General features: G+C 40.4%; 1 protein-coding gene and 1 long non-coding RNA gene across 4 annotated transcripts in view; both read left to right on the top strand.

Annotated features, from left to right (window-relative positions):
- Positions 1 to 3,476, top strand: part of sh3yl1 (SH3 and SYLF domain containing 1) — a 29,756-nt gene extending 26,280 nt beyond the window's left edge. For 2 of the 3 annotated variants that reach the window (XM_048228672.1, XM_048228671.1), the window contains exon 10: positions 2,189 to 3,476. In XM_048228672.1, the coding sequence (XP_048084629.1) occupies positions 2,189 to 2,382 (194 nt within the window). In that variant the 3' untranslated portion in view covers positions 2,383 to 3,476. The remainder of the gene's footprint in view (positions 1 to 2,188) is intronic. The other variant, XM_048228673.1, reaches the window with a different exon arrangement.
- Positions 3,477 to 16,747: 13,271 nt separating this feature from the next.
- On the top strand, positions 16,748 to 18,650 carry LOC125284530. The gene is made up of 2 exons (XR_007191889.1): positions 16,748 to 16,948; positions 17,643 to 18,650. It is a non-coding gene; the product is annotated as an uncharacterized LOC125284530 (long non-coding RNA).
- Positions 18,651 to 26,132: the final 7,482 nt, after the last annotated feature.

The raw sequence follows: 26,132 nt of genomic DNA, 5'->3' as shown, positions 1-26,132 counted from the left end.
TCCTCCATTCCTCTCTTCTTCTATCCTTTCTTTCACTCCTCTCTTCATCTCCCTTCCTCCCCACTTTTTCTCTCCTCTCCTCTCTCCTCCACTCATCTCCTCTCCACTCCTCCTCTTTCCTCATCTCCTCTCCTATCCACTCCTCCTCTCTCATCTCCTCCACTTCTCTCCTCTCCTGTCCTTCTCTCTCCTCCACTTCACTCCTCTCCTCCTCTCCTCTACTCTAGTCATGCCACAATGCTCCTAATCGCTGAGCTGTAAGGCGATGGCTTGGGCCTCATCTTGTCAGAGGCTTGTCACTTTTTTTTTGTTTGTAAGGTTGCGTGTGCGAGCAGAAAACCACATAGCTCGAGTGTCTCCACGCTGCCAAAACACACTGAAAAAAGAAAAAAAACCTGACAGATCTGAAGAGGCTCCTCCTGGCTTGGGTTCCCAGTCGTCTAAATCGCTGGCTTGTTGTGTCTTGCATTGGCGGTGGCCGGGGGAATGAGGTTTACACAGACTCAATGCAGTTATTTTAGGATTTGAATCAAAAGCGTTTAAGAGTGAAGGACTGCCCGACTGGAGATTTTCTGGCATGTCCTGGGAGTTTTTTTTTTTTTTTTTTTTTGAGATCGGAGAATGGACTGGGTGCCAAGAAGGAGAAAATTCATTCCACCTCCGCCGCTGTGTCCCATTTGTCTATATGGTTCTCTTTCACTGCGAGGGAACAATTTCGACCACCTGTTTGAGTAGGATGTTTCCACATGGCTCTCTGTGTGCGCTCTGTTCAGCGTCAGCTTTTAGATCATTCCCAGAAATAGGATGTAACTATCCCATATATGTATAGCTTATTCATTTACAAGTACATATTTATGTCTTGATCGATTGATTGATTTAAAGAGAATCAATACACACAGGAACTGACTTGCTTTCCCTTGTATTCCGGTGATGCATTGGTATTGATGAAAGTGGAAGTTCCTCCTCATTTGTTTGCACATGAAAGGAAATACTGTCATCCCCCTCTTGGTCACACTGACTCTTAAAAACAACAGATGTACGCAGGTGCATGTACTCCACTGGCTGGGTGTTGGGTGACATCACTCTGTTTCCGTTGACAGTTCATTAGTGTGCCTTTTGTTTTATTACTTAGTAATGGTTCATAATGGATGGTGGTGATAATAACATTGTCATAAATTAGACTTGTCATCATCTATCTTTTCCATGCTTTTCCGGAGATAACGTGGTATTAGATGTCTGTCAAAGATGATTTGTAATCAAGTGATAAGTTGTCATGTGAGTTTATCCAGTATTGGCAAGAACTTGGAGTATCAAATCAGCCATGATAAGCAAAAGTTTTCGGTTCTGATATTTGAGCCCTCCAACAAGGCAATTAATCTATTAACTGGAAGAGGAAACCATTATACATGACTATCAGCACTCCGTTTCACATGAATAGGAATGAAAGTAGAAGAGTGAATCATGTACGGAATCTCAGCGCTAGAGAGGGAAGAGTGATGGGAATGAAATTGATGCTGGTGCTTCCCTTTGAATGGTGCCAGTACTACTGCTGTGTCCAGTTTGGTGATCTCAATCTCAGACGTGGCCGTGAGGATCTCCTGCTGTAAGATGAACACACAGAGCTCACACTGCCATCTAGTGTGCTGAAGACAAGGGAGCACTCTTTTCGTTTGGGATGGTGTGGGATGGTGTGGGTTTGTTGGGATGCTGTGGGTTTGTTGGGATGCTGTGGGTTTGTTGGTATGGTGTGGGTTTGTTTGGATGCTGTGGGATGGTGTGGGTTTGTTGGGATGGTGTGGGTTTGTTGGGATGCTGTGGGTTTGTTGAGTTAGTGTGACCTGTTGACATGAGGACAATGAAGCAGTTGGAACTGCTCATGTGCTGGATTTGATCTTATCTGCCTTTGGGGAGATATCTCTCTCAGTCAAATACCATATCCACAGAATTCATAGAGATCAGCTGACAATTATAATATGGTTTACATATACTGTATTGGTTTATTTGTAAGATGTGTGATTTCAGGGACATACATGCGAACAAACACAAATCCCTCATAGATTGGCTTTATTGTTTATGTTGAGTGATTGAAAATGAAGTGCAGTTACACCAAACGAGGCATCTGCCATTGTAATCACCTTTGTCGGACCAGCATTGACATGCACTGCTATGCTGTGCTGTATCATCACAGGTCCTGCATCGAGTGGAACCTTGGTCGTCACAGCCACGCATGCCTTTGATGGTCAGCAGCCCGGGGACCTAAGCTTCAACGTTGGGGACCGAATCACGGTACTCCAGAAGACCGAGTCCCAATACGACTGGTGGGAAGGCCAGCTGAGAGGGAAGGTGGGGATCTTCCCGGCTAACTTTGTCACCTACAACTGAGGAACCGTACAAAAGGGGATCTTCCATTTGCTGACGAATGCTTTTGGTTGGTTATGCTTTGTTTGTATGTTAACACTGGTTCCTAGGACTAGTTCCTAAGCACTGGTTCCTAAGGACTTGGTAGAACCAACCCGCACACTCAGAGTGACATGAACAAGGGGAAACGTTTAGTGTACAGATGCATTTAGGAAATTGCCACTATATATTATTAAAGGATTGGCACTATATAACCAAAATGTGTCCTTTGATTGACATATCTAAAGAAGATTTTCAAGGTTTGAAGGACAGAGCATCGGTTCATCTCTTAATGATATGATTTGTGTATGCTTTATCTTTAAGGGGATTGGTGTTGTATGCACTTTATCTTAGCATTGGCTTTAATAGGAATGCTCCATACTACAGTATATGGAGCGTTATATCCTCAGGCTCAGTTGTTTTAATGTGTTGTTGTCTGACTTGTCTGTTGTTTTTATGTGTTGTTGTCTGACTTGTCCTGCTGTTGTTACCACAGACACAGGCCTGATCCAGGTTTTTTATGTCTCAAAACAAAATCCTGTGTTTGGTCTTATTGGTGTAACAAGATCATGACAAACTTCTGTACTGGGTAGGCTGATTTTATAAAATTACAAAAAAGAAGCCTTCATTGATATAAGAAAAAAGTTTACTTGTTTTATAGGTCACATTCAATTGTTATTATTTTATAAACTAATGATGTTAAATGAGTAGAGGAATTGTAAAAGAAAACAGGCAGTACAGATACTACAATTAATTGGAATACTAGCATAAACTATAATATCAGTTAAAACTGATAAAACAAAAACATCAAGATGAAAATAATTCTATGTAACTATGCAGTACAAAGAGGCTTTACAAACAGGTAGACTATGATGTTACAACCTCCTTGACACACACATTGTATTCACTGATATATACCTTTTATCATTCAAATTGTGCCAAATCTGTTAGAGATCATGTGTATGATCCTGCAATTCTTGCATATATCTTGAAGGCATTGTGATATGTTTATTTTATACAATCTACAGATTTATGGTAATTTTTTGAATATATATGATAATAAAATTCTGTGTGATTAATTGTAATTGCATGGTTATTAATGCATTTTTGATTAATTCAAGTGGTTTTAGTTGTGAAGCAATAACTTAAGCCTTTATTATTGCCCCTGATGTCAGTGTCGGTGTCATTGGCTCTGTCAGTGAGTTACATAAACAATAAATAATCACATAATTTTTGTGTGGACAGCTGGTAAAGACGAACAAATTTGAATGGTGAGTTTAGTATACATTCCATGCATTTTCAGCTGTCTCCGTTAAGTATTATTGCTGAGGCTATTTCTGACATCTCCCCTTTGCCACCTAACCAGTTTAGCACAATGAAAGTGTGAATTGCTTTTATTGCCGTTCCTCTCCTGGCCCTTAGGCCAGGGCTGGCGTATGAATCATGAACCAGCAAAACCCACCCTCTCTCCGGTTAATGACAGCATCACGTCTGTCTGTGAGTCATCCATACCACATGAGGCTTTGTGAAGTTTCACTGCACCTTGCACTAATACAATTGTGACCTGTCACCTAATCCCATTTTCAGAAAGGCCTTCTGAGAGAGAGAGAGAGCCCTGCGTCTCTGACTTAAGGACCCTAAACCGCTCTGACTCTTGTTCCATACATGTGATCATATGGTGTGTGTGGTGCGCCCTCTTGTGGAGATGCAGATTGCAGGGAGCCCTTCATTCCTCAAATTCTACCTTGAGATTGGCTCCCTCGTGCTGCCTTTTAAGGTATTACACACACTCATTAGTTGACAACTACTGTAAGATTTCCTTGGCCGGCTCCTTAAACTCTTCGACTTTCATATTAATACACTGACAATTGCCTGCATTCCCAACTAAACAGCTGTGTATTAAGAGGTAGCTGAGCCAATTTAAAAAGCAGGTTTGAAGAATGATTTATCATTAGATAAATATAAGATATTATTTGGGAAAAATATACTTCTAACAAAGAAAATATACCAATTTGAACTGGCTTTAGTGATTTGATATTTTTGATCAGATCGTTTACTGCTTATAATCTACCAATTGAACACGAATACTTGAGCTGAAGTCATACAAATACTTGGAGACAAAAATGTCTTTTATTAGTTTGAAATGATTTCTGGACGCTGCAGGGACTGAAGGGAATACTCTGAATACCAGCAGGAGGAATAGAGCAGCTTAAGGCAAGTGGCCCACGTGGCAGCGGAATGAATCTGGCGCCTCTCTCTGAAGTGGAACTGGAACACAGTTAGACTAAGAGATTTTGCTTAATACCACCACTCCAGTGTAGATGTGGAGTATTCAGTCATTTGTGTGGGTAATGAATCTGCTGTACTGGTGGATTCTAGGTAACTATGGTGTGCAAGACAAACCATATTAGAATCAGAATCAGCTTTATTGGCCAGGTTTGCGTAAACAAACAAGGAATTTGCTCTCAAATTCAACAACACTCACTAAACGTATAAGAATAAAGAATAAAAAACATTAAAGAATACAAAGCAGAACAGCAAGAATGGAATGAAGAGCAGTAGAATAACGCTAGAGTTGTTGCTGGAAACCAGAGGGGCTTTAGTGGCATCACCCTGGGCCAGGAGATTACCTCGCCACTCCGTCTGGCATGCTGTTTGTGTGTGGAGCGCTTTGAGGTGCTGAATACAAATAAAAATACTTTACTTTGCTTTTAGAGGTGAGAGGATATATGGAGAGAGAGTTGCTGCCCCAGTATTACAAACGTGGCACAAACAGCGGCGGATGTGATCCATCACTATCAGTCTGTTTTGATTACCACAATTTCCAAGACATCCAGGCCCTCAGTGGCTGGTCTGAAGACATCAAACAGAAACAAAAAAAACAGAGGGAGTGTTTCATTTTTTTCCACTTGAAGGGCCACTCAGGGGGAAATCAGGGGGGAAATCCTATGAAACTGAAGCATGTTTACATGGCTCTCATCTTGATCTTCTCTGACTTCCCACTTTAAACCACATATTTTGTCTTTGGGTCAGTCAACCAATGCAATGAAGTTCTAGGAAAGCTTCTAAAATTCCAAAACAAAAGTTGGAAAATTTCACTATGAGGGTCTTCTGACATTTACTGACTACCAACTGTATAAGAGGAGTTCAATTAAAATATCCAAAATGATATTGCTCAATGCAATTTTAGTGAGAAAATAAGGATCACAAAAACATGCAGTGTCTGCTGAATGTATAATACAATTTGGAGCACAAGTGTTGCACACCTGTAGATAGGGTGCATCAGGGCTGCTGCCTTCTCTCACAGGAAAATGGTTTATTGTTTCATACAACCAAAGAATGCACACTACAATGCCCACTGAAATAGACCAGGTCATTGGCTATGTGATGTTATGTGCAGCTCGTAAATAAAGCCCTACGCAAGTATGCTCCCACTGGCCCCACTGACCTGCTGGACAATTACATCCGTGCGATCCTCCTCAGCAGGTCTACTCAACACCATGTGAGAAAAAGTATACTATCACACTGGCCCTAAGCTTTGGAATCCACTTCCCCATCACAGCTGGCATTGGGAATCCGTTGCAGATTTAAAAAATAATCTGGAAACCTGTCTTTAGCATATTCACTGTGATATGGTTTTATTATATTGGTTATTAATGTAATATTACTGCTAATATTTTTTTAATCGCATAAAGGGCGTTTAAAGGGCGTAAGATGAAGGGTGTTCATTCAGTGTGTCTTGGCAGGGACAGGTATCAAAGTTTCATGATCAGTATTAGGGCCCCGACTTTTCTCTACATCACTTCCTTGGGTGAGATCATTGTCTCATTTGACTATTTCTTTTCAGAAATCTAATTTCTTCAGGTTTTGGAATAATCATATGAATATCGAAACTTCTAAAACTTTGTGTTAACAGGTATGCACACACTCACACATACGCACGCACACACACACACACACACACACACACACACACACACACACACACACACACACACAGCAAGCACACACACACACAAACAAACAAACAAACGCACACACACGTATGCACAGGTAGGAGCATGGCTCTTTTCATTGGTTTTACACAAACTGGGTACACCCTGGACCAACAGGAACATAGTGTGTGTGTGTGTGTGTGTGTGTTATGCAGATGCTGCTAGTATTAATATTGTGTTGCCTGTTTTACGCTGTGGCGCGTGGGTTGTCTTGTCTCTCTGTCTCCCTCTCTAGGTCATCCCGAGTGTGGGCCGATTGCGGGGCGGGGCAGAGCTATGGAGGTAAATCTGTGTCAAAAGTCTGGCCAGTCAGCAACTCCACATGCCTGGCACCTAAACCACAAGAAAACAAAACTAAACTAGAGAGACAGAAGAGATCGCACTGCACAGAAGACGTATGTTTCACAATTTTGACAATTTCAAACAAATTTGAAATTGTGAAACATACCTCTTCTGTGCAGTGCGATCTCTTCTGTCTCTCTAGTTTAGTTTCGTTTTCTTGTGGTTTAGGTGCCAGGCATGTGGAGTTGCTGACTGGCCAGAAGGCTTCCTGCAAGCTGTTGATTGGCCCGAATTCCCACAAGTCCCGCCCAAAGACTTAAGGTGATTCGCTGAACCACACAAATTACTTTTGAGACACATATCTCAGTCTGCATGGTGCAGAAGTGAGAGCTGCTGAAAATAGAACTTGAGACTCGTAGCTGCAGATTCAAGCAGTTGTGTTTAGCGAGTTGTGCTCAACTGCCCGAACGTGTAGGTAACGGTAGCAAAATCATGAGCAGAGGAAACTTCTCATTTGCGAGGTGTAGCATGGGATTTGTGTACCTGCAATAAGGAATTTGTGAACTTGTAACCTCTATGTTGTATGTACAGGGCAGGAAAAAATCTGCGACTTCAAATTTTGTGATACACATTTGTGACTTTTATGTACAAGTATACAAATTCTATGTACAAGTGCACAAGACTTTTGACACAGATTTACCTCCATACAGGGCCTATATAAGACGGCCACGTCCTAGGACAGGGGTCGGCAACCTTTTTTGCCTGGAGAGCCACTTTTACCAAATTAATTTTTTTTTTAATCTCAGAAGAGCCACATAAAGAAGGTTACAAGGAAAAGTTTGGATATTTAACTTCAACAGAGGATTTTTTAATACATTTTCTACTAATTTTAAAAGTAATGTACAAGTAACTTGAAATGTAAAGTGGAATGACAGAAGTATAGGCCTTAGGCTTCCCATGTAGGCTAAACACCACCCCCTATTTTCCCAGTGTCCTTTGGTATGCAAAGTCATAACATCATAGTTCACAACACAAAACTCAATTTTCATTGACATGTCATTGGCGAAATTGAACATTAGGCCTACCAGAGATTAGATTTGGTGATGGCCTTGGAGTCTGGCTGGCTCATATTCAGTGAGGTGAAGTTTCATGCAAGAATTGAGGCTGTCATCATTTAAGGGCAACTCCACGCAAAACTGTCATATATCCATAACGCCAACTAAATAGCCTACCATGACATTGTGTTGGCGTTATGGATGTGACAATTTTACGCGGAATTGCCCTTACACGTGAGCGCAGGTTTGTCTTTCTATTTTTCATATGTGAGAAAGATTTCTCACATGCAAGTGGAATAGGGTCAACACAGCAATAGCCTAGGCTACTGACTCGTTGCAGTGTGCGACATAACGGGCAGTTCATTTCGCGTTTTCAGAATCAGTCTTCGGTTGGAAACTTTCCCATTTCAGCCCACTTGTGTTGCGCTCGCAAGCTGTGGTCGCTGACGTTTCCTTTTTGACATTTTCCTTATCTAGCCTACAGCAAGCGCATACATCAACAATAACAAGATTAAAGACAAGTGTTCTCGTTGACTGAAATGGAGGGAAATCTGTGATTTTGTTTGATATTGACATGGCAACGAACCGCGAATGTAACTATATTGTGCAGGCTACGTTTACGGAATCAAGTGAGGTGGAAAGTTATATAACTTACTCAGATAGACCTACGAACTAAAATAAAATACATTTGAATTAAATAGGCCTAGGCCTACTCATTATTATTTTCAAAAGCTGAGCCGCATCAGAGGGATCAAAGAACCGCATGCGGCTCCGGAGCCGCGGTTTGCCGACCCCTGTCCTAGAAGGAGGCCCTCTCTTTTCGTTCCTCACTCTCGCCTCTCTCAGAGCTGAACTGCTGGCAGCAGTCGTCGCCTCGCCTCACCATTTTCCCTTTGTTTGAATTGTACTTTCGTTAAAGGTGCTCTAAGCGATGCTGGTTAAAGTCCCTTCTGTTGACTTTCAAACAAAACAGAGAGCTAGGTCGCTACTTCATGCAGCACGGGAGCACCTGTGCTGCTCCCGTGCAATTGAAACTCTCCTAAATGCGCATCTCGTCTGTGATTTGCCGTTTTTTTACAGTGTATTCAGGACACAGACAGCTAGCGGTTGGTTAGGTGATGTTTGCAGAAGTGACAAAATGTTTTAGCCTAAAAAATGTGTGGCATCGCTTAGAGCACCTTTAAGTCAGCACTCACGTACACAGGCTGTTTGCAAAGCACTTACCCTTTATTTGTATTTATTTGAGCGGGTGGTGTTTGGTGGCGGGTTATTGCACGTTATTAGAAGCAGGCCCAGGGAGTGTAGAAGACTCGAGAAGACTCACAAAACCGTATTGTCTTTTGTTTACAGTCAGCAGACCATGGTTTTCTTTTGAGTCAAGCAGTCACAGGGTTTGTTTTCTGTTTTGTTACACTTTAGCGTCAACACACCACCTTGTTCTTTTGTTTTACAAAGCTTTATTCATCTTTGTTAAACAACGCACTGTTAACAATTATTATTTCTGGTTATTTGTTACAATACCCTTAAACCATCACTTCTCTCTGGCCTTTGTTATGTTATGTTGAGCCATCTCATCAAAAATTGTATGGTCTCGTAACAGTGTGTGTGTGTGTGTGGTGTGTGTCTGTATGTGTGTGTGTGTGTGTGTGTGTGTGTGCCCTCTGGGTATGGCTCTAGGTATGGCACTGCTGAAACTATTGCTACTAGCTCATGTGGAGTGTGTTGTCTAGTTTGCCAACTGATACGGTGTATGTGGTAAGACGTGCAAAGTGCCTGTACTTGTGTGGAACATTTCTGAAGTCCTCAACTCCTGTGTTGCTTTTCAAAGTACTTGACAGGTTTGTCTTAGACAGTAGGGTGCTTTGTTTCCATGTGGTGTCTTAGTTTTGATGGTTTCATGCTCTCATGTGTCAGCCATTCACTGCACACCACACACTGGGTTTTCTGTCCCTTTTTGCCCTCCACATAAGTCAATCCATACTTCAAATATTCAGGGTTGTTTTGCCATAAAATGATGTCTAACATGACCTGTTACATAAACATTTTCTATGGCCATGGCATTGACTGGCATACGAATGAAGTCCATCAAAAAAAAAAGTCTGACATTAAATCTGATAGGGTAGTATTTTAAATGGGCGATTGTTTTATTTTTTTTATTTTTTTAACCACAAGCTCCGCAACCCACCAGAGCGGTTTCCTGACCCCAGGTAAGAAACACTGACATAAAGAATGTTCAAAACAGAGGCGAGATACCCGCAAGCAAATAACAAGACAAAGCAAATAACAAGAGAGGAAATTGATTTAATATTAAAATCTCTCTTAGAACTACAGTACTACTAGTTGCAGGAAATGCCTGCCATTCTGACAGTGACTTACTGCTTGACCTTGGGTATTGCAATGGGGGATGTACCATGAAAGAATGAAAACTATCTGTACATATATCTAAGTTTATACAGAGTCACACTTGCCCGTGTGATGTTTTTTAACATGATATGACAAATTACAGTCTTATGAACAGCTGGCTTAAATAGCATTCTACCATTGGCACTCTCAGGCTCAAAGACCCTGTAATCTTACACTTTCACACAGTTTTTGAAACTGTATGACATTTACAAGCATGAAACTGTGCTTCAGGATGTTTTCCCACCTAGAAAAATATGCTAATGTGTGTTTCAATGTAAAGGCTTTTCTTTTCTTTTAAGACCTCTTTTTGGAAACACAGGTTTCCATTGGTGTGGTAACATTTATTTTGTCCAATATGAGAATATAGAAGAAGTTTGCTATGTTCTGGAGTGTTTGGCAGCTAGTAGCCTTATGTATTTTAACATAATGAAGACAATTATGAATGTGGTAGTGAATGGCCAAAGAACTGGGCTAATATGCACCATCATTGTAGGCTACTCATGAGCAAGGCACCTGACCCCAAGTTGTTCTGGGCAGATTGGTCCTTTTACCAACTGACATAAAACACTTAGGATAAAAGCATCAGCCAAGTGAATAAATATAAATATTTCTGGTGTAGCCAGTTCTATTGGATGTAAATGAGAACAGTATAAATGGAAATTTCACAACAAAATTAATTTGCAAGAACGGACTTGAAGCTGGAATGAAATTACTTTGGTAAAAGGTACAGGGACATGCACAATGATGTTAATGGTTGGTCTTAGAGGAAAAGCCTTCTCATTTCTGTGATGATATTTGTTTCCTAACCATTCAAGTTTTCTTGAAACTATTTACGTTGTTTCCAAAATGTGAACTGTGTCAGAGTGCAGTCAGCATTTTGTTCTGCCTCTACCTAACCATGGGACCCTTCCTAAAGGTATTGTTAAGTAAAGCAGTGCAACTGTGGCACCAAATTCAAAATCATGTGTGCATCTCACTGCCTTACCACAGGGGTGCCTCAAGGCTCAGTGCTGGGACCCTTTCTCTTTGCTGTGTTCACCACCATGTTGGGCCCAATCATCCACTCACATGGCATCACCGCTATGCATATGATACATAACTATATCTATCTTTCCCGCCTTCAAGTCACTAATGCTTACATACAAAGCGATTGCTGGTCTGCCCTCACTTACTTAAGTGCTTTCATAAAGACTCATGTTACCCCTCAGCCGCTGCGCTCCTTCAAGGAACGTTGTCTGGCACTGCTGTCCCAACACCCACGGCAATCCGGACTATTCTCATCTGTGGTCCCCTGATGGTGGAACGATCTCCCACATACCACCATAGCAGGGGCGTCCCTCTCTGTCTTAAAAAAAACTCTTGAAGACCCAACTCTTCTGAGGATACCTCTTGTCCTAGCATTTCTGACAACCTGAAACACCTGATGCGCACTTACTTGGATGCATAACTACTCACTCGTATAGTCTTTCTATGTACTTATTGACCAGAGTAGCATTCAAGGTAACGGTGTTACTGCAATTGATGGTCAGGATTAGTTAGCTAATCAACTGTTAGTGGCAAGCTACAGCAGAACTGCCTACTGTATAGCGGTGGACAATTTGTCAGCAGTGGTCTGGACTAGATGACAAAAACTTTAGCACAGCTTGAAGCCTCTGTAGCTCAGGATTTTGATAGACTGTGTAGCATACTGATGACCACAGCAGTCCGGGTCAGCACTGTCTGTAGCCTCTGACCTTCTTTCAGACTAGTAACATGTTCTGCCTTAGTAGGAGCCGCCCGATTTAACCGGCAGGATAGGAATGAGACTTGTTTAACATTATTCCAAATTTTACACAAGTGTAATAAGGAAACGAGGAAGGTATTCTTAAAAGCAGTCTGTAATTATATCAGAATAAGTGACCATAAGTCGACAGGTTAACTTAGAAACTTCATTCAAACTTTATAACATAGGTCTTCTAATTACCAGGTTGCTATAGCTTTTCATTTTTGTAAACTTTATACTTTTTGAGATATTAACCTAGCAACAACCTAGCAAGATCACTATAATGACAAAGATCACAACCTAGCAACCACCATAGTAACCAATATGATTAACATAGCAACCTGCATAGCAACCGCTTTATTTGGCATAGCAACCACCATATGTATGCTAGCAACATCCTAGCAACCATCACAATTACCCAAGCCTAGCAACCACCACATTAATGTCAATCTAGCAACCACCATAGCAACCACCATGATTACCCTAGCAACCAGCATAGCAGCCACTTTATTTTGCATAGCAACCACCATATGTACCCTAGCAACACCCTAGCAACCATCTTAATTACCTTAGCAACAACCTAGCAACCACTACTATAATATCAAGCTAGCAACCACCATAGCAACCAATATGATTGCCCTAGCAACAAGTATAGCAACCACTTTATTTGACATTGCAACCACCACATGTACCATAGCAACACCCTAGCAACCATCTTAATTACCCAAGCAACAACCTAGCAACCACCACTATAAGGTCAACCTAGCAACCACCATAGCAACCAACATGATTACCCTAGCAACCAGCATAGTAACTGCTGTATTTGGTATAGCAACCACCATATGTACCCTAGCAACAACCGAGCAAGAAGCAACCAGTCTTCTGAAATTATTTTTATGTGCCACAAACAGAGAGCTTTAGTTGTGGACCTGGTGTTACACAGAAATCTGGTTTTGATTGCTAGCTAAAGAAAATCTATATTTGATGGACCATCAATTGCACAACTGTGATTTGTTTTGTTTAGATGGGGAGGGACCTAGGGAACAGGTTGTGGACAGACATGCAACAGGATAAACAAGCCAAGCAATTTATTTTGAACTTAATTATTTCTTTGAATTAGACTAAATAATTTATGCATTGACATTTGGTCTATGCATGCATGCATGCACCTTGTAAATGTACAACAGGAGGTTCAGAAGCCTTGAGTCATGAGTGTTACAGTCTTCCTATAAACCATGCTACAGTGCATAATCATATATAATCATTATACAATATTTTTAGCCATGTCAGGGTGCTCAATGTTTCACCTGCTCACACTCACTAAAGCATGCATGGACAGACCGATTCTAAAGGACAGACCGATTCTGTGTTGCATTAAGGGCCTGCAGGCTACGTGGCGGACGTCTGGCCAAACCCCTCCTAAAGAACATGTGTCATGTGGAGCAGAAAAACAAACTCTGGTCACTGAGAATGTTTGTGTTTTCACACAGGGGTAAAAACAAGATAGTTCTGCTTTGATCGCTGTATGAACATGCCTTTGGTGTGTTTGTCTGCTTTGGTGCTGTTTCAAGTGTAAGTGCAGCGTGGGACATCCAAAAGCCACCAGACACCAAAACACCAGAACATGCATGCTCAACTCCAAAAACGAATCCCTGCAGGCTACGTGGCGGACGTCTGGCCAAAACAAACCCCTCCTAAAGAACATGTGTCATGTGGAGCAGAAAAACAAACTCTGGTCACTGGTTCATGTCTTATCAAACAAACATGTTTCTGTCCTAGATATAAAGCCTAGTAGGATGAGCTTTCAGGATGCTGTTAGATGTATTCCTTCTTTATTTCCAATGAAAGACTCCATTGTGTTTGTCAATGGATTAATTTTTGTCTGCAGTAAAATATTACACTTCATTTCACATTATCCGAGGTTTGTGTTCTTCATTATTGTTAGAAGGTAACACTGACAAGTCTGATCTCTTAATCCCCATATGACCTTAGTGTAAGAGTGAGGGAGACTATATGTTATTGAATGGTCAAAGTGACTCATCTTAAAACCACAAGAACAAGTCTCATCCTATTGCAACCTCTGGTGTAGCTTCACACAAATTCCCTTTGTGTATAGGGTCTGGTGTCCCTCTTTTGGAAATGATTTCCAGTTGTTGCATCCCAATGAACATATATTTTGGATTAATTTTGACAATTGGACCATCATCTGACCAATCAGCACTGACCACTGGGATTGCCATACTTCTTAGTTCTTGCTCTGGGGCCTTGACATGTCTCACACATAAACGATACTGCTTACTTGTTTACATAAACAATACTGCTGACCTGTTTACATAAACAATACTGCTTACTTGTCCAGGAAGCACAATGAACAGTCATTAGAGAGGGGCCCTATGACAGACAACAATTCTGGCCCCTCTGATAATATATAATATTATTGGGGGGGCTCTCTGTCGGCCCCCAATCAGTGCTGGGTCCTAAGAATCGTCCTAACCCCCCCCCCCCCCACCCCCACCCCAGCAGTGCCCCTGGGAACACACCAGGGTGCTGTCTGGAGGACTAGCTAGCTGGTGAAAGGTGTGAAGCCATATTCTATTTATAATGACCGTTGATGGAATTGGACTCGGCTGTATTTAGCCATTAACGAGAACGATGCTAATTCTACTGCTTGACCATTAGAATGCTCCAGGTTTGACAGGGAGCATGAAGAGCATGAAATAAAATGATGTTTTGAACTAAAACTCAATGTCACTACTCTGAACCAAAGAAATAGAGGAAGAAGAATCTCAGTTCAACAGCATTTGTCTGCATGCCTGTCGGGTGTGCAATGCTTGAGACTGGTTCTGACACTTGTGTATTCAACTCTTGTCATTCACAGCAGTTAAGCTGTACGCTGAGAGTTTCCAAGCTTATCCAACATGTTCCACTTATTCCAATTTCCAAGCTTATCTAACATGTGAGTGTGTGAGGACGGTGTCTCAGACAGCTTACAGCTACCCTGTGTGTGTGTATGTACACATTGGTACATTTGTGTTTTAATTTCATCTGGGATGGGCCATTCCCCCCGACATTGCACTGTGCTTACTTCTGAGGACACTGTTTCCCACCTATTTGGCAAGAATTATTGTGCGATGTACTGGCATAGAGTTAGGCTAAAATATTGGCTAAAATTTTGTTTTTTCTTTCTACCGGGTTACAAACATCTATGAACTGCATTTCAGCCCTCTAAGTCACTTGAGAAACACAACTGAGCCCTAGCACCAGGTCTTGTGAAGCTGTGTGTAAAGGTAGATCAATTAAGAAGGAAAGATGTGTAGTTTACACAATGTCATATGGAGACTCCCCGTAGGACTTTTGGTTACCCAAAATGCATACTGACAATAAAAGGCTTACTGTATATGAACCCCTTGTTGTAGAAGCATAATTATGGTCTCAAATGACACTTTGGTAACACTTTGAAGTTTTATTATTGGTATTTTGATTGTATGTCAGGGGTTCTTATATAGAATGACTACACAAAATATGGAATAATTACACAAAAGATTCTATTTTTGCATTTGTTTGTTGGTTCAGTGGGTGTGTGTAAGATGGACTATACATCTGCACAACTTATGTTGGATAAAACAACATAAATATTTTATTTCTATGGATTTATGTGGATATTTTAAGACCCAATATGCTGTATCTACGTATAGCTAAGGATATACACTGCAGCTATAAGGTAGGGAAGCACCAAAAGCAGAGGATGGGGAGGGGGGCATTTTTGATTAAATTGAATTGAGACACTAAGATTAATTTGACAATGTAAAGTACTATAGAGATTGTACATGAACAAGGTTGTCATGCATGGATTCCCAAGAGTCCAAGCTTTCAAATGCTGTATAATATTACTATGCTACAATATACACATACAATTGATTTAGAATGTTGGGGGGAAGTGAGGGTCGGGGGAGGTGTCCCGTGGGTGGTACACTGAAAACTACAGCCATTGTGCATTTCATTGCTTAGGCCATAAGAATCTGTAAACCAAAAAAAACCCCACAAGTAATGGCCCAACAATAAAACACTTAGGTAACAACACAAGCTTCACGACGCTGGTGCAATGCATGCCAGCACATTGTTTCAATGGTGTTGGCCAGAGCAGCGCTGGAAGCTTAACTTCCCCTAGATAGCCTCAGACGTCATATATACACAGAGATTAGTCCGCAGGCCCTTAGCCAGCTGGAGACTAACAGGGCTACTTACAGGGATCTTGCTACTGCCATTCACAGCTGTTGCCGTGTCGTTTAAACAGGTGCCAGTAAAAAGTCCACTGTAGCCCAAAATGCTTTGTGATCTACAGTAGGGTTGAGGTAGGAATGTGCAGTTCAGTACGATCATGGCACTCCATATAGAGGTCATTCTCTTCTAGATGCTGTGCTTCAGCTGCAGTAGACTATGTTTTCATGTTCATGACAATGACTCAGCAGTTTTGTTCATGTTCATGATGATAATTCAATCACGCCAGATGGCCTTTTTCACTTTGGTATCACTACATGGGTCACCACTGAAACAAGTCAAATAATGAATTGAGTGGTTTTCCTCATTAACAGGAGACGTCTAAGACGTCAGTAGGATGTAGAGGCCCTTTGTCTGATGCAAATCATTAATTGAAATCCTTTTGTCCAGCTGGCTCTGTTGTCCTGACTTTGTTCTCCTTAATTGTATTGTTGCATGTTTGGGTCCATCAGGAATCTCCTGCGAGCTACCTGTGGTATGGCTGTGTTCCACTAATCCCGTGTCATAATCATGTGATGCCCTCATTCAATTAACGCCACCCTCAGATAAAGATACCTCTGACAGCTTCACAGCCTGTTGGGTCACTGACTGTCCAGAGGAAGGGCTGCTGTAATCTCAGAACATCGGCCTGGTTTGAACACACTTCTGGACACCACAGTGGAAGGCACAGCACATCTACGCCAGCCGTCTTTCCTCTTGTTCAGGCGCTGCAGCAACACCATCTGTGGAGCACTGAGCCTGACTAGGCTGACTACTGGTACCTGCACATTGGACTGGTGAGTCAAAATTGGATGTTAAATTGGGTGAGAACTGTACTTGTGTCTTGAAGTTGATGTTTTAATTGTAAAATAATGTGTGATAATATCTTATCAATAATATAATGATTATCATTATCAAAAACAATTGAACAGTCTGTTGAACATTCAAAAGAGCTGTAAGAGAGTGTTAGTGATAAATGGACATACTGTAAGCTACTTGTGGTAAAAAAAACATAGGCCCACATGTTACCATGGTAAGATGTGATATCAGAATATATACTTCTGTGACTCCACACCTGTAACTACATCAAATCAAATACATTGAGGTTAAACGTGATTAGTCTTTAGTGTGTGCTAGATTTCAAATACATTGAGGTTGAATGTGATTAATCTTTAGTGTGTGCTAGATTTCAAATACATTGAAGTTGAATGTGATTAGTCTTTTGATTAGTCTAGTGTGTGCTAGATTCATTTGGAATCTGTAGAGTGGAAAACCAAGAGGTGTTACAAAGCTGCAAAACGGATTAGTCAGCTTTTGGCTTGACCGTCATAGTTTCCATTTACACAGGAACATTTATTCTTAGGACTCCCTAGTTCTGTAGAAGGTCAGACCTGTGCCCTGACGATAGAGTATTAAGAGCACATAATTGTTGTCATGACAGTGTCTGATGGGATTCTTAATTCACTGATTCTGGGGCTTGTCTTTTTCCAGGGGCGAGTGAGGTTTCGAGTGAGGAGAACGTCAATGGAAATTCTTTCAAGGATCTTCCCCTATTCCAAAACCTTAGCTGGCCTCAAGAGCACCCTCGCTCATGTTCTGCGCCTCAAAGACCAGACCGCGGATGCCAGACGCAGGGCCAGAACCCGGCTGCCCTCAGTGTGCTCTCTACGTGAGATGTACGCCGTCCGTGATAACGCAGCACGCACGCCAGTGACCTTCGGGCGACTGAGACGGAGAGGTAGTGACTTCATGCCGTTCACATCGAAGATGGTCGGAATGTTTGGATTCCCAGTATTTGCTGGTTGCCAAAGGCTTTCCACCGATTACTGTTCATCTTCAGATTTGTCCACCACGGAGGCTTGGCAATAAGGACAGTATGAAACACAAAGCTTGTGCAGCTTGTACGGGGCATCGGTGGGTAAAGAGGTAGAGGAGCCGGAGGGTTGCTGGTTCGAGCTCGAGCCCTCCACACCCTGTCGAAGTGTCCTTGAGCAAGACACTGAACCCCAAACTGCTCTGATGTGCAGGTTGTGGCCTTGTATGGCACCCTCTGCCATCAGTATGTGTGTGAGTGAATGGGTGAATGTGAGGCATGACTTTGTAAAGTGCTTTCAATGCTTGGAGGAGTAGGAAAGCACTGTATAAATGCAGTCCATTTGCCATTTATATAAATGCAGCCCAAATCCTGCTATTCATGCAGGCTACCATTTCAACATCTACAAGTAATATGACGTGTAACTGGTTAAACCTAGTCAGTTTATTGTTGGACTGTATTGTACGACTGTATTCCTACAACTGGATCCGGAGGGTACGAAATTATCTTTGCAACTGTTGCGATATATGATCATATTCCATTTTAATGTGTTAAGCAAACAGTAAACTTGGCCTGTGTTTATCTCATACATAATGCATCTTAGGCTGTTGCATTTTCTATAATCAACCATAGGATTGTCAGGCCACATTGTATGAGGAATAAAAAATATATCACCTTTCACATTATGTATTTTTGTTTGACTGTCAATTTTAGTGGGCTGTGATCACAACACATGTTCAATGCAGTGAGTGTCACTCCAAATCTCTCACATGAAGGGCATGATGTACTGAATAAAACATGTCACAAATAAATATTTTAGTTAAGGCACAATATTTGTGTTTTATTATCATCATTTGTTAATCATTGTCAAGACTAAGAATCATCATATTGATTAATTTTATTTGACCATTTTGTTATAAGATTTGCGACAGTTTGCACCATACATTAAAAAAAACAAAAAAAAAACAAAGTCAGGATAGTAAGGAGCCCTAGAGGTGTAATCGCAAAATGTTTTGCATGTTGAGAGAATGTGCGCTTGTTTTACTACATTGTGCGCTCGTTTTACTAAATTATGCTCTCTTTTTACTATATTGTGCACTTGTTTTACTAAATCGTATGCTCGTTTTACTAAATTGTACGCTCGGTTTACTAAATCTTGTGCACAATTTACTATATTGTGCTCTCGTTTTACAATAGTGTCCGCTCATTTTACTAAATTGAGCTCTCATTTTAAGCATAGTAAAACGAGGGCACAATTTATTAAACAAATGCGCTATTTACTAAAACGAGCGCACGATTTACTAAAACGAGGGCACGATTTATTTAAACGAGAGCACAATTTAGTGAACATGGTTATAGAACATTGTGTGCACGATCTACTTAAACGTGGCCACAATTTTTAAAACGTGCACTCAATACTGTCTTGACACATGTAAACATGAGCACTTTATAGTATATTCGAGATCTCGATCTACTAAAACGCACCCACGAATAATTAAAATGTGTGCTCGAAGAAATTAAATTGTGTGCACAAAAACGTAGGCTTTAGTCAACAATCCAGGAGGTAGTGGAAACCGGTCATTACAACAGAGCCCGAGTAGCCTATGTAGCCTAGTAGTTACATTTCCCCATTATGGGTCTCTATAGCTGGCGGTTGACACCGCAGGTGACCCTGCTACAAAGAGTAGAAGTCCGCTAACCATCCTTCACCATTAGTTTTTACTAACGCACACCCAAGAGGAATTTATTTTGGAGTTGAGCACCTGTTCCTGTGCTTGTACTTTAGATGTTTGTACATCATTATAGTTATGGTTATAATGTATTAATCCCTAATCAATGCCATTACATAGAACATAAGGGGAAGAACAGGACTATATGTAATACTATTATCGTAACACCCCCAATTATCACCACTTTTGTTCGGAAATTCTAAAACAACAATGTTTTTTAACACTTCAAAATAACATTTGCTAAATGAACCTTACATTTTTCAGTAGCCATAGGTGTGTAGATTTGAACAAAATCTGGTTTGGTTCTTAACGGTTAATTTACTGCCTGAAATATCCAGTTTTGTTTACCACACTCAGAGTTATAGTGCTGGCCTGATGGGTCGTCTATTTACGCCATTTCAACGGCACATGAACACATGAATTAAAATTCCACTGGAGCTCCAAGCGGATGTGTACACACAGCCTTACAACACTGTTTACAGCTCTTCGAGTCATGGTAAAATGTAATTTTTGGTACATAGCTAATTTAGAAAAGTCAAGGCTGTCCCATTTATCAAACCATATTACGTTACAATAGACAACACAGTCTAGCTTTGAGTGAAACACACCCGTATTGTGTTCAAATAGTCATTCCAATTGAGTAATCCATTTTTGGCCCGACAGTGACTCCACTTCCACTAGAAGGAAGAAGGAACCATCTGGAGGAGAAACTGTTAGTGGCTTTTTACTGCAGCACCATCGAGAGCGTCCTGACGTACTGCATTACGGCTTGGTATGCCAACTGCACTGTGGCGGGCAGAAAGAACCTGCAGAGGGTCATAAAGACGGCACAACACATCACTAGCAGTCCCCTACCCTCGCTAGAAGACATCGCTAGCATGCGGTGTCTCAGGAGAGCTAGGGCAATTACTGCCGACCCCTCACACCCAGGACAGCACCTGTTCAACCTACTGCCCTCTGGCAGGAGATACAGGTGCCTCAAGAGCAGGACAAATAGACTTATAAACAGTTTCTTTCCCTGGGCCATCAGGTCCCTGAACTCATAAAGTCTGTGTGCGCTATGATGGTAAATGACATGCATTGCTTATTCCTCTCCTTTTATTATCCACTATTTAATTAATTAATTTATTCCTGTTTTACTGTTTTCTTTTTAATATCTGCTGCACTGGCCGAAGAAGCACTACAATTTCATTGTATATCTGATATGCAATGATAGTAAAGATTCTATTCTATTCTATTCTCTATTCTAATTGAATCACGTAAGGTGCATACACTGGGGGGGAAAGGAAAAAAGGGTTTGTCACAGTTACTAAACCATACATGAAATTAAACAAACTGATGTTTTTCTTTCATAAACATTACTTACTACATTGAACTGACATTTTGCCACAGCAATGAATTTATCCAACAGAATCATGTAAGATCAATGTGAAGCACCTAAGTACTAAACCAGTAAGACAAATGAACACATACTGTAGGATGCCTTAGTGTTGCATTTCATTGTGTTGCTATGAGCCTTTGCAAGAACACTGAGATAATCACACAGCTAACAGTGTTGGCAAACATTTTTGTATGAGTTTTCTTAAAGAGGATCATGCTTAGTAGAGGGAGAGCAGATAGCTACCCCAATGACCCTCAAGTAGCAAATGAAAATAAGCTAAAATTTAATTATAAATTGAAATAATAGCTAAAATTCAGTATGACGTTTAGAAACAAAATAGATTCCTTGATAATAAATTGATAGAATAGTAGGTGACTGCTAATTTTTCTGTAGAAAGTACTTTGTCACTAACTATTATGAACAGTTGTCAGTCTTTATAGAGGATTTACACTGTATTTTATTTTTTTTACTGTAAAGGCGACTGGCTAGCGACTAGTTAAAACATCTCACTGGTGCTCTTTCCTATCATTCAAATTCCAGCCATGCAGAAAAATGGAAGAGTGTGCATGTTTGAGGAGTGCTGAAGAGTGCTATGGAGATTGCATTATTTGCAAAAAATTTAGACAAGATATCCTTTATAGTGCAACAAAAAGAAACATTCTCCAGTGCATCATTAGTGCATATGATGCTGAAAGGTAAGTGGACCTAGGACAAATCCTCAGCTATGAACTGATTAATGTCCCTGTACTGTAGCTATTGCAGATAGCAATGGTTATTTGTGAAGTGGAAATAAGTCTATCCTCACTTAATTGCTATCTAGCAATGTGGAATGTCCAGTAGTGATCACTGCAAAAACTGCTCATTCAACACAGGTATAGATGCTCAAGATCTAGTTATGTCTTTAGGAAACCCATCTGACTGCAGCACATTTAAGAAGAATGCAGGAAAGTTTGTAAGAAACTTTTGTATTGTTATTTGGCATTTGTTAAGTGGTAGCAAATTATGTTAACTATCAAAGAAATAGACCTAATGTACTGTAGGAATGCACACAGATATTGCAACAGATAATGGTGTACTATCTGATTAAGACCTGAGTGGTTGAAACATACTTATTAAATTACACTGATTACACTGGGAGCAAAGAAGACCATCACTTTTTTCCCTTTGCAACTGTCAAATAAAAAAATCCCATAAACACGGGAAGGCCTAGGGTAGCCTATATCACATGGCCTAAAGTTTAGGCTCTTCTGCATAGCATTAAGGGATTTGCATGCAGTAATTTGAACACTGACCTTGATCTAGCCTACTTTGGCTATTTAAAGGTAATTTATTGCCAAAACGCCACACAATATAAATAAGCTATAACAAACAATAAAGGACTTAATCACACACAAACTACTATTTTACTGACTACAAAAATAATAATTATGTAGGAAGTTTAGAACCCACTTTAAAAGTTTAAAGTTTAAGTTTAAAACCCAGAATTGACCAAATGTGCACCAAATTCTACACAAATGACTCAATACACTTGGAGGAGGCCTGCGTCTTTTCTTTTCCAGATATTTTAGGATTTGGATATCGTTTCAGTATCGAGTATCAAGATATTTATGGCAGGTATTGTATCGTCATAATTTTGGTATTGTGACAACACTATGTTCTGCATTAGGCTTATTCCTGCTATCTAAGTTCATGTACTGTAGGATATATTCTGAGTTGAAGGTTATCTGTGCAACTCGTATTGTGATGAAACCACATGAGTGGCTCACTATGTTAGCAATAAAAGTATGGTTGTATTTGTTTAGAATTGCCGAGTTTATTACATGTTAACTGTAATCATGTTCCCATTAAATATGTATTAAATATGTATTTAGAGAACACTTTTATTTGGTTTTAGTGATTACTTTTGAAATCAACCCAATTTAGGGGAAAATAAGCACAAACAAATCGTTATTTTGTGTTAAAATGCTGATTATGCGGCTTAGAATTCAGAATTGAGCTTGGTAAACAAAATATTCAGAATCAGCACCCTCAAATTAGGTAAGAAAGGTGGTTTACCAACTTTTCCTCAAATTTGCCGTCAGAAGTTCTCTTCTATAAAGCTGCTCTCCCTCTATAGAGACCAGAGTTTATTATGACCGCCGCGCAGCGAAGAACCGTAGGGTTTAGGAGGACCATTTTTTTTTGAATGTTGATCTCAAGGGGCTATGTCAACCCATTCCATAACCACTCATTTCATGTATAGCGCCACCTAGTTAAACACAAAAAAGTAAAAATGAGTTGTTGTAATCGCAGGTATCTGTGACCTAACATAGTGAAAACTGCACGAAATTGGAAGTGTAGGATCATTATGACACCCTCTAAATGCATGCCAAGTTTCGTGGAATTCCGCTCATGGGGGGCCACACAATAAATTAATTTATGTTACTATACACCAACTGGCCTGTAGGTGGCCGGAGACAGTTTTCTGTGAATATCTCGAGAACCGTAGGGCCTAGGAGGTCCACCTTTTTTTGTATGTGGTCTTAAGGGGACATGTGAACCCATCCCATTACCACTTATTTCATGTATAGCACCACCTAGTTAAAAATTAAAAAGCAAAAAATTAGATGTTTTCATAGGCCTAGGATGACCAATTTTTTCCGTATGTTTGTCTCCAGGGGTCATCTTAACCCATTCCATGTGCACACATGTGCATAAACAGATACACACGCACACATTCACAGTAATCAGACGTATGACACATACTCAAACAGTAGACATATGTACGCATGCATGCATGCACAAACACAGGCACATACGCAGGCACACACACAAACACGCACACACACACACACACACACACACACACACAAACACACGCACATAAACATAAACATGTACACGCAAACACATGCACACAAGAATTTCTCAGAATTATAAACAGGCAAGATGGGGTGGGGTTGTATAAAATTAATTTTACATGTGAAATCTATGAACTAATCATGTTTTGGTACTTGTTGTCTAGCAGGTACCAGTGAGAATTGAGTGTGGATAATGCAATTTAGTGAGACAGTTAGAATCATATAGGCCTTTCAGCGTGATTTATTTTTGTGGAAACAATGTGCTGGACTGGGCGGCGGTCATATTTTGTACCGCTCTGCGGTACATCTAGTTATGTTATGTTTTGAGGTGAACCAAGCTTTTTTCCCACCATGAGTGTTTTCAGTGGCAGTATCAGTGGTTCCATGGTACATGTTTTCAATATCAATGAATGCTTCTGAATACTGTGGCATCCTGAATACTTCATCCTGAAGTCTTAAATATCAAAGTTATCTTCCCTTAACATTAATGTTGCAATAAGTACAGCTGAATGCCTACTCTCAGTACATACCACCAGTATAACACATTCATGTTGAAATTCCATGAATATTTCATGTTGGCCTAAGCCTAATCAATTTCATTGCAATTGCTTGATCAAATTGGGTTATCATAGCATGAATCAATTTTGTAAACCGAAAGAGAAATGCTGAACTAATTCTAGACATTTCATTGATGTGCAACCAATGTACGTGATAAAATCAAGTATATCTAGCTTTTTTTCACATTGTCTTCCACATACAGTAATGTGTACCTTTTTACAGTTAAAATGCGGACCAGAACATATTTACAATTTTCCACAGGTAAATGTGATTTTTTTTGAATATGTGTATCATGTCCTTATTTATTATCTTATGTTGATTGAGTATATTTGTGTTGGCTACTTGCTGTGCACCAAATTGTCCCAAAGTGATATTAAAGACTATACAATCTAACCCTTTAATTGATAGAATTGAACAGTGATATGGACCTTTTCATTTTGATGGCAATTACATGGCATGATTGGCAGGAATTTTTGCTTTTGAGACACAAACTAAACTTTTTTACTATAAGCTTTTGCGGGTAGGCCACTGTGAAGTGCAGTTTGAACAAATTGTTTCGAAAAATGCACTTAGGACTACTGTTCTGTGCAAATGTCTGACTATTAATGATTCTATAATTGCACCAAAGTGACTGGGAAAAACTACAACATGTGATGTTGATGTTGGCAATTTTAGTATTCATTTGGATAACTCGTCTTCACTTGACTTCTGTCTGATAGCATATTTTTTACTACCATATTTCGGAGACTCAGTCAAGACAATGGAAAATCAGGATACAGGCTTTTATTCTTTTCAATGAGGGGCCAATGCCCCTCAAGGGAGAGGTACATGTTTGTGTCACCCCATCATGGGTTTCACCAGTATTCTCTGACTATACAAAACAAATCTTAACCTTAAGTAAGTTACAAACAAAGAGAAGGAGTGACCTCTAGTATGAATATGCAATATAAAGGTGCTGTGTGTGGGGGTGTGGTCTCTTGTTGTGTCATCAGGCCTGGTCAGCTTTATTATTCTTTAATTAAGCTTCAAAGGCCTGGCCACATATTGTTTTAGCACCCCAACTTGCTCATGGCCAAATGGTGACAATAGGAGGTCTGCTTTCCCCATCCTTGCCCCCCTAGTGTATACAATAGACAGTCACACCTGAGGATAAGTCAAAAGGTTTCTATTGCCTACTGAATTCTAATCATTCAAGGACATGGGCAAAAAAATCACAAAAGGCACAAGAAATACACAGTATGTACATTTACAGAAAGGATTCTTATTCACAACACTTTCACTTCCTGTCCTTACCCTCCTCATTTAATATCACACGTGTCCACAGTCCTCCTACTCACAAGGCTGGTAAAGATCTTGATATAATTCTGGTACGTAACTGTAATACAGACAACATTTTGGTTAATCCATTACATGTATCGGACCATTACTTTATTAGATTCTCTGTGCATTTCCTGGATAACCCAGTTGCTCCTCCTCCGACAATATAATTCCGGCGTAACCTCAGAAGCCTCTCAAGCGACCATTTTGCAATATTAGTAACATCTGCTTTACCTCTCCTATACTGTAGCTCATTCTTGGCACTTGAGATTAATGATGCTACAGAGACTCTCTGCTCTACACTGCCATCTTCTCTGCAGCATGTCCTCTTTCCTCAAAACC

Source organism: Alosa alosa, chromosome 19, assembly GCF_017589495.1.
Source record: "Alosa alosa isolate M-15738 ecotype Scorff River chromosome 19, AALO_Geno_1.1, whole genome shotgun sequence".
NCBI lineage: Eukaryota > Metazoa > Chordata > Actinopteri > Clupeiformes > Clupeidae > Alosa > Alosa alosa.
This window is presented reverse-complemented; position numbering and strand designations above follow the sequence as displayed.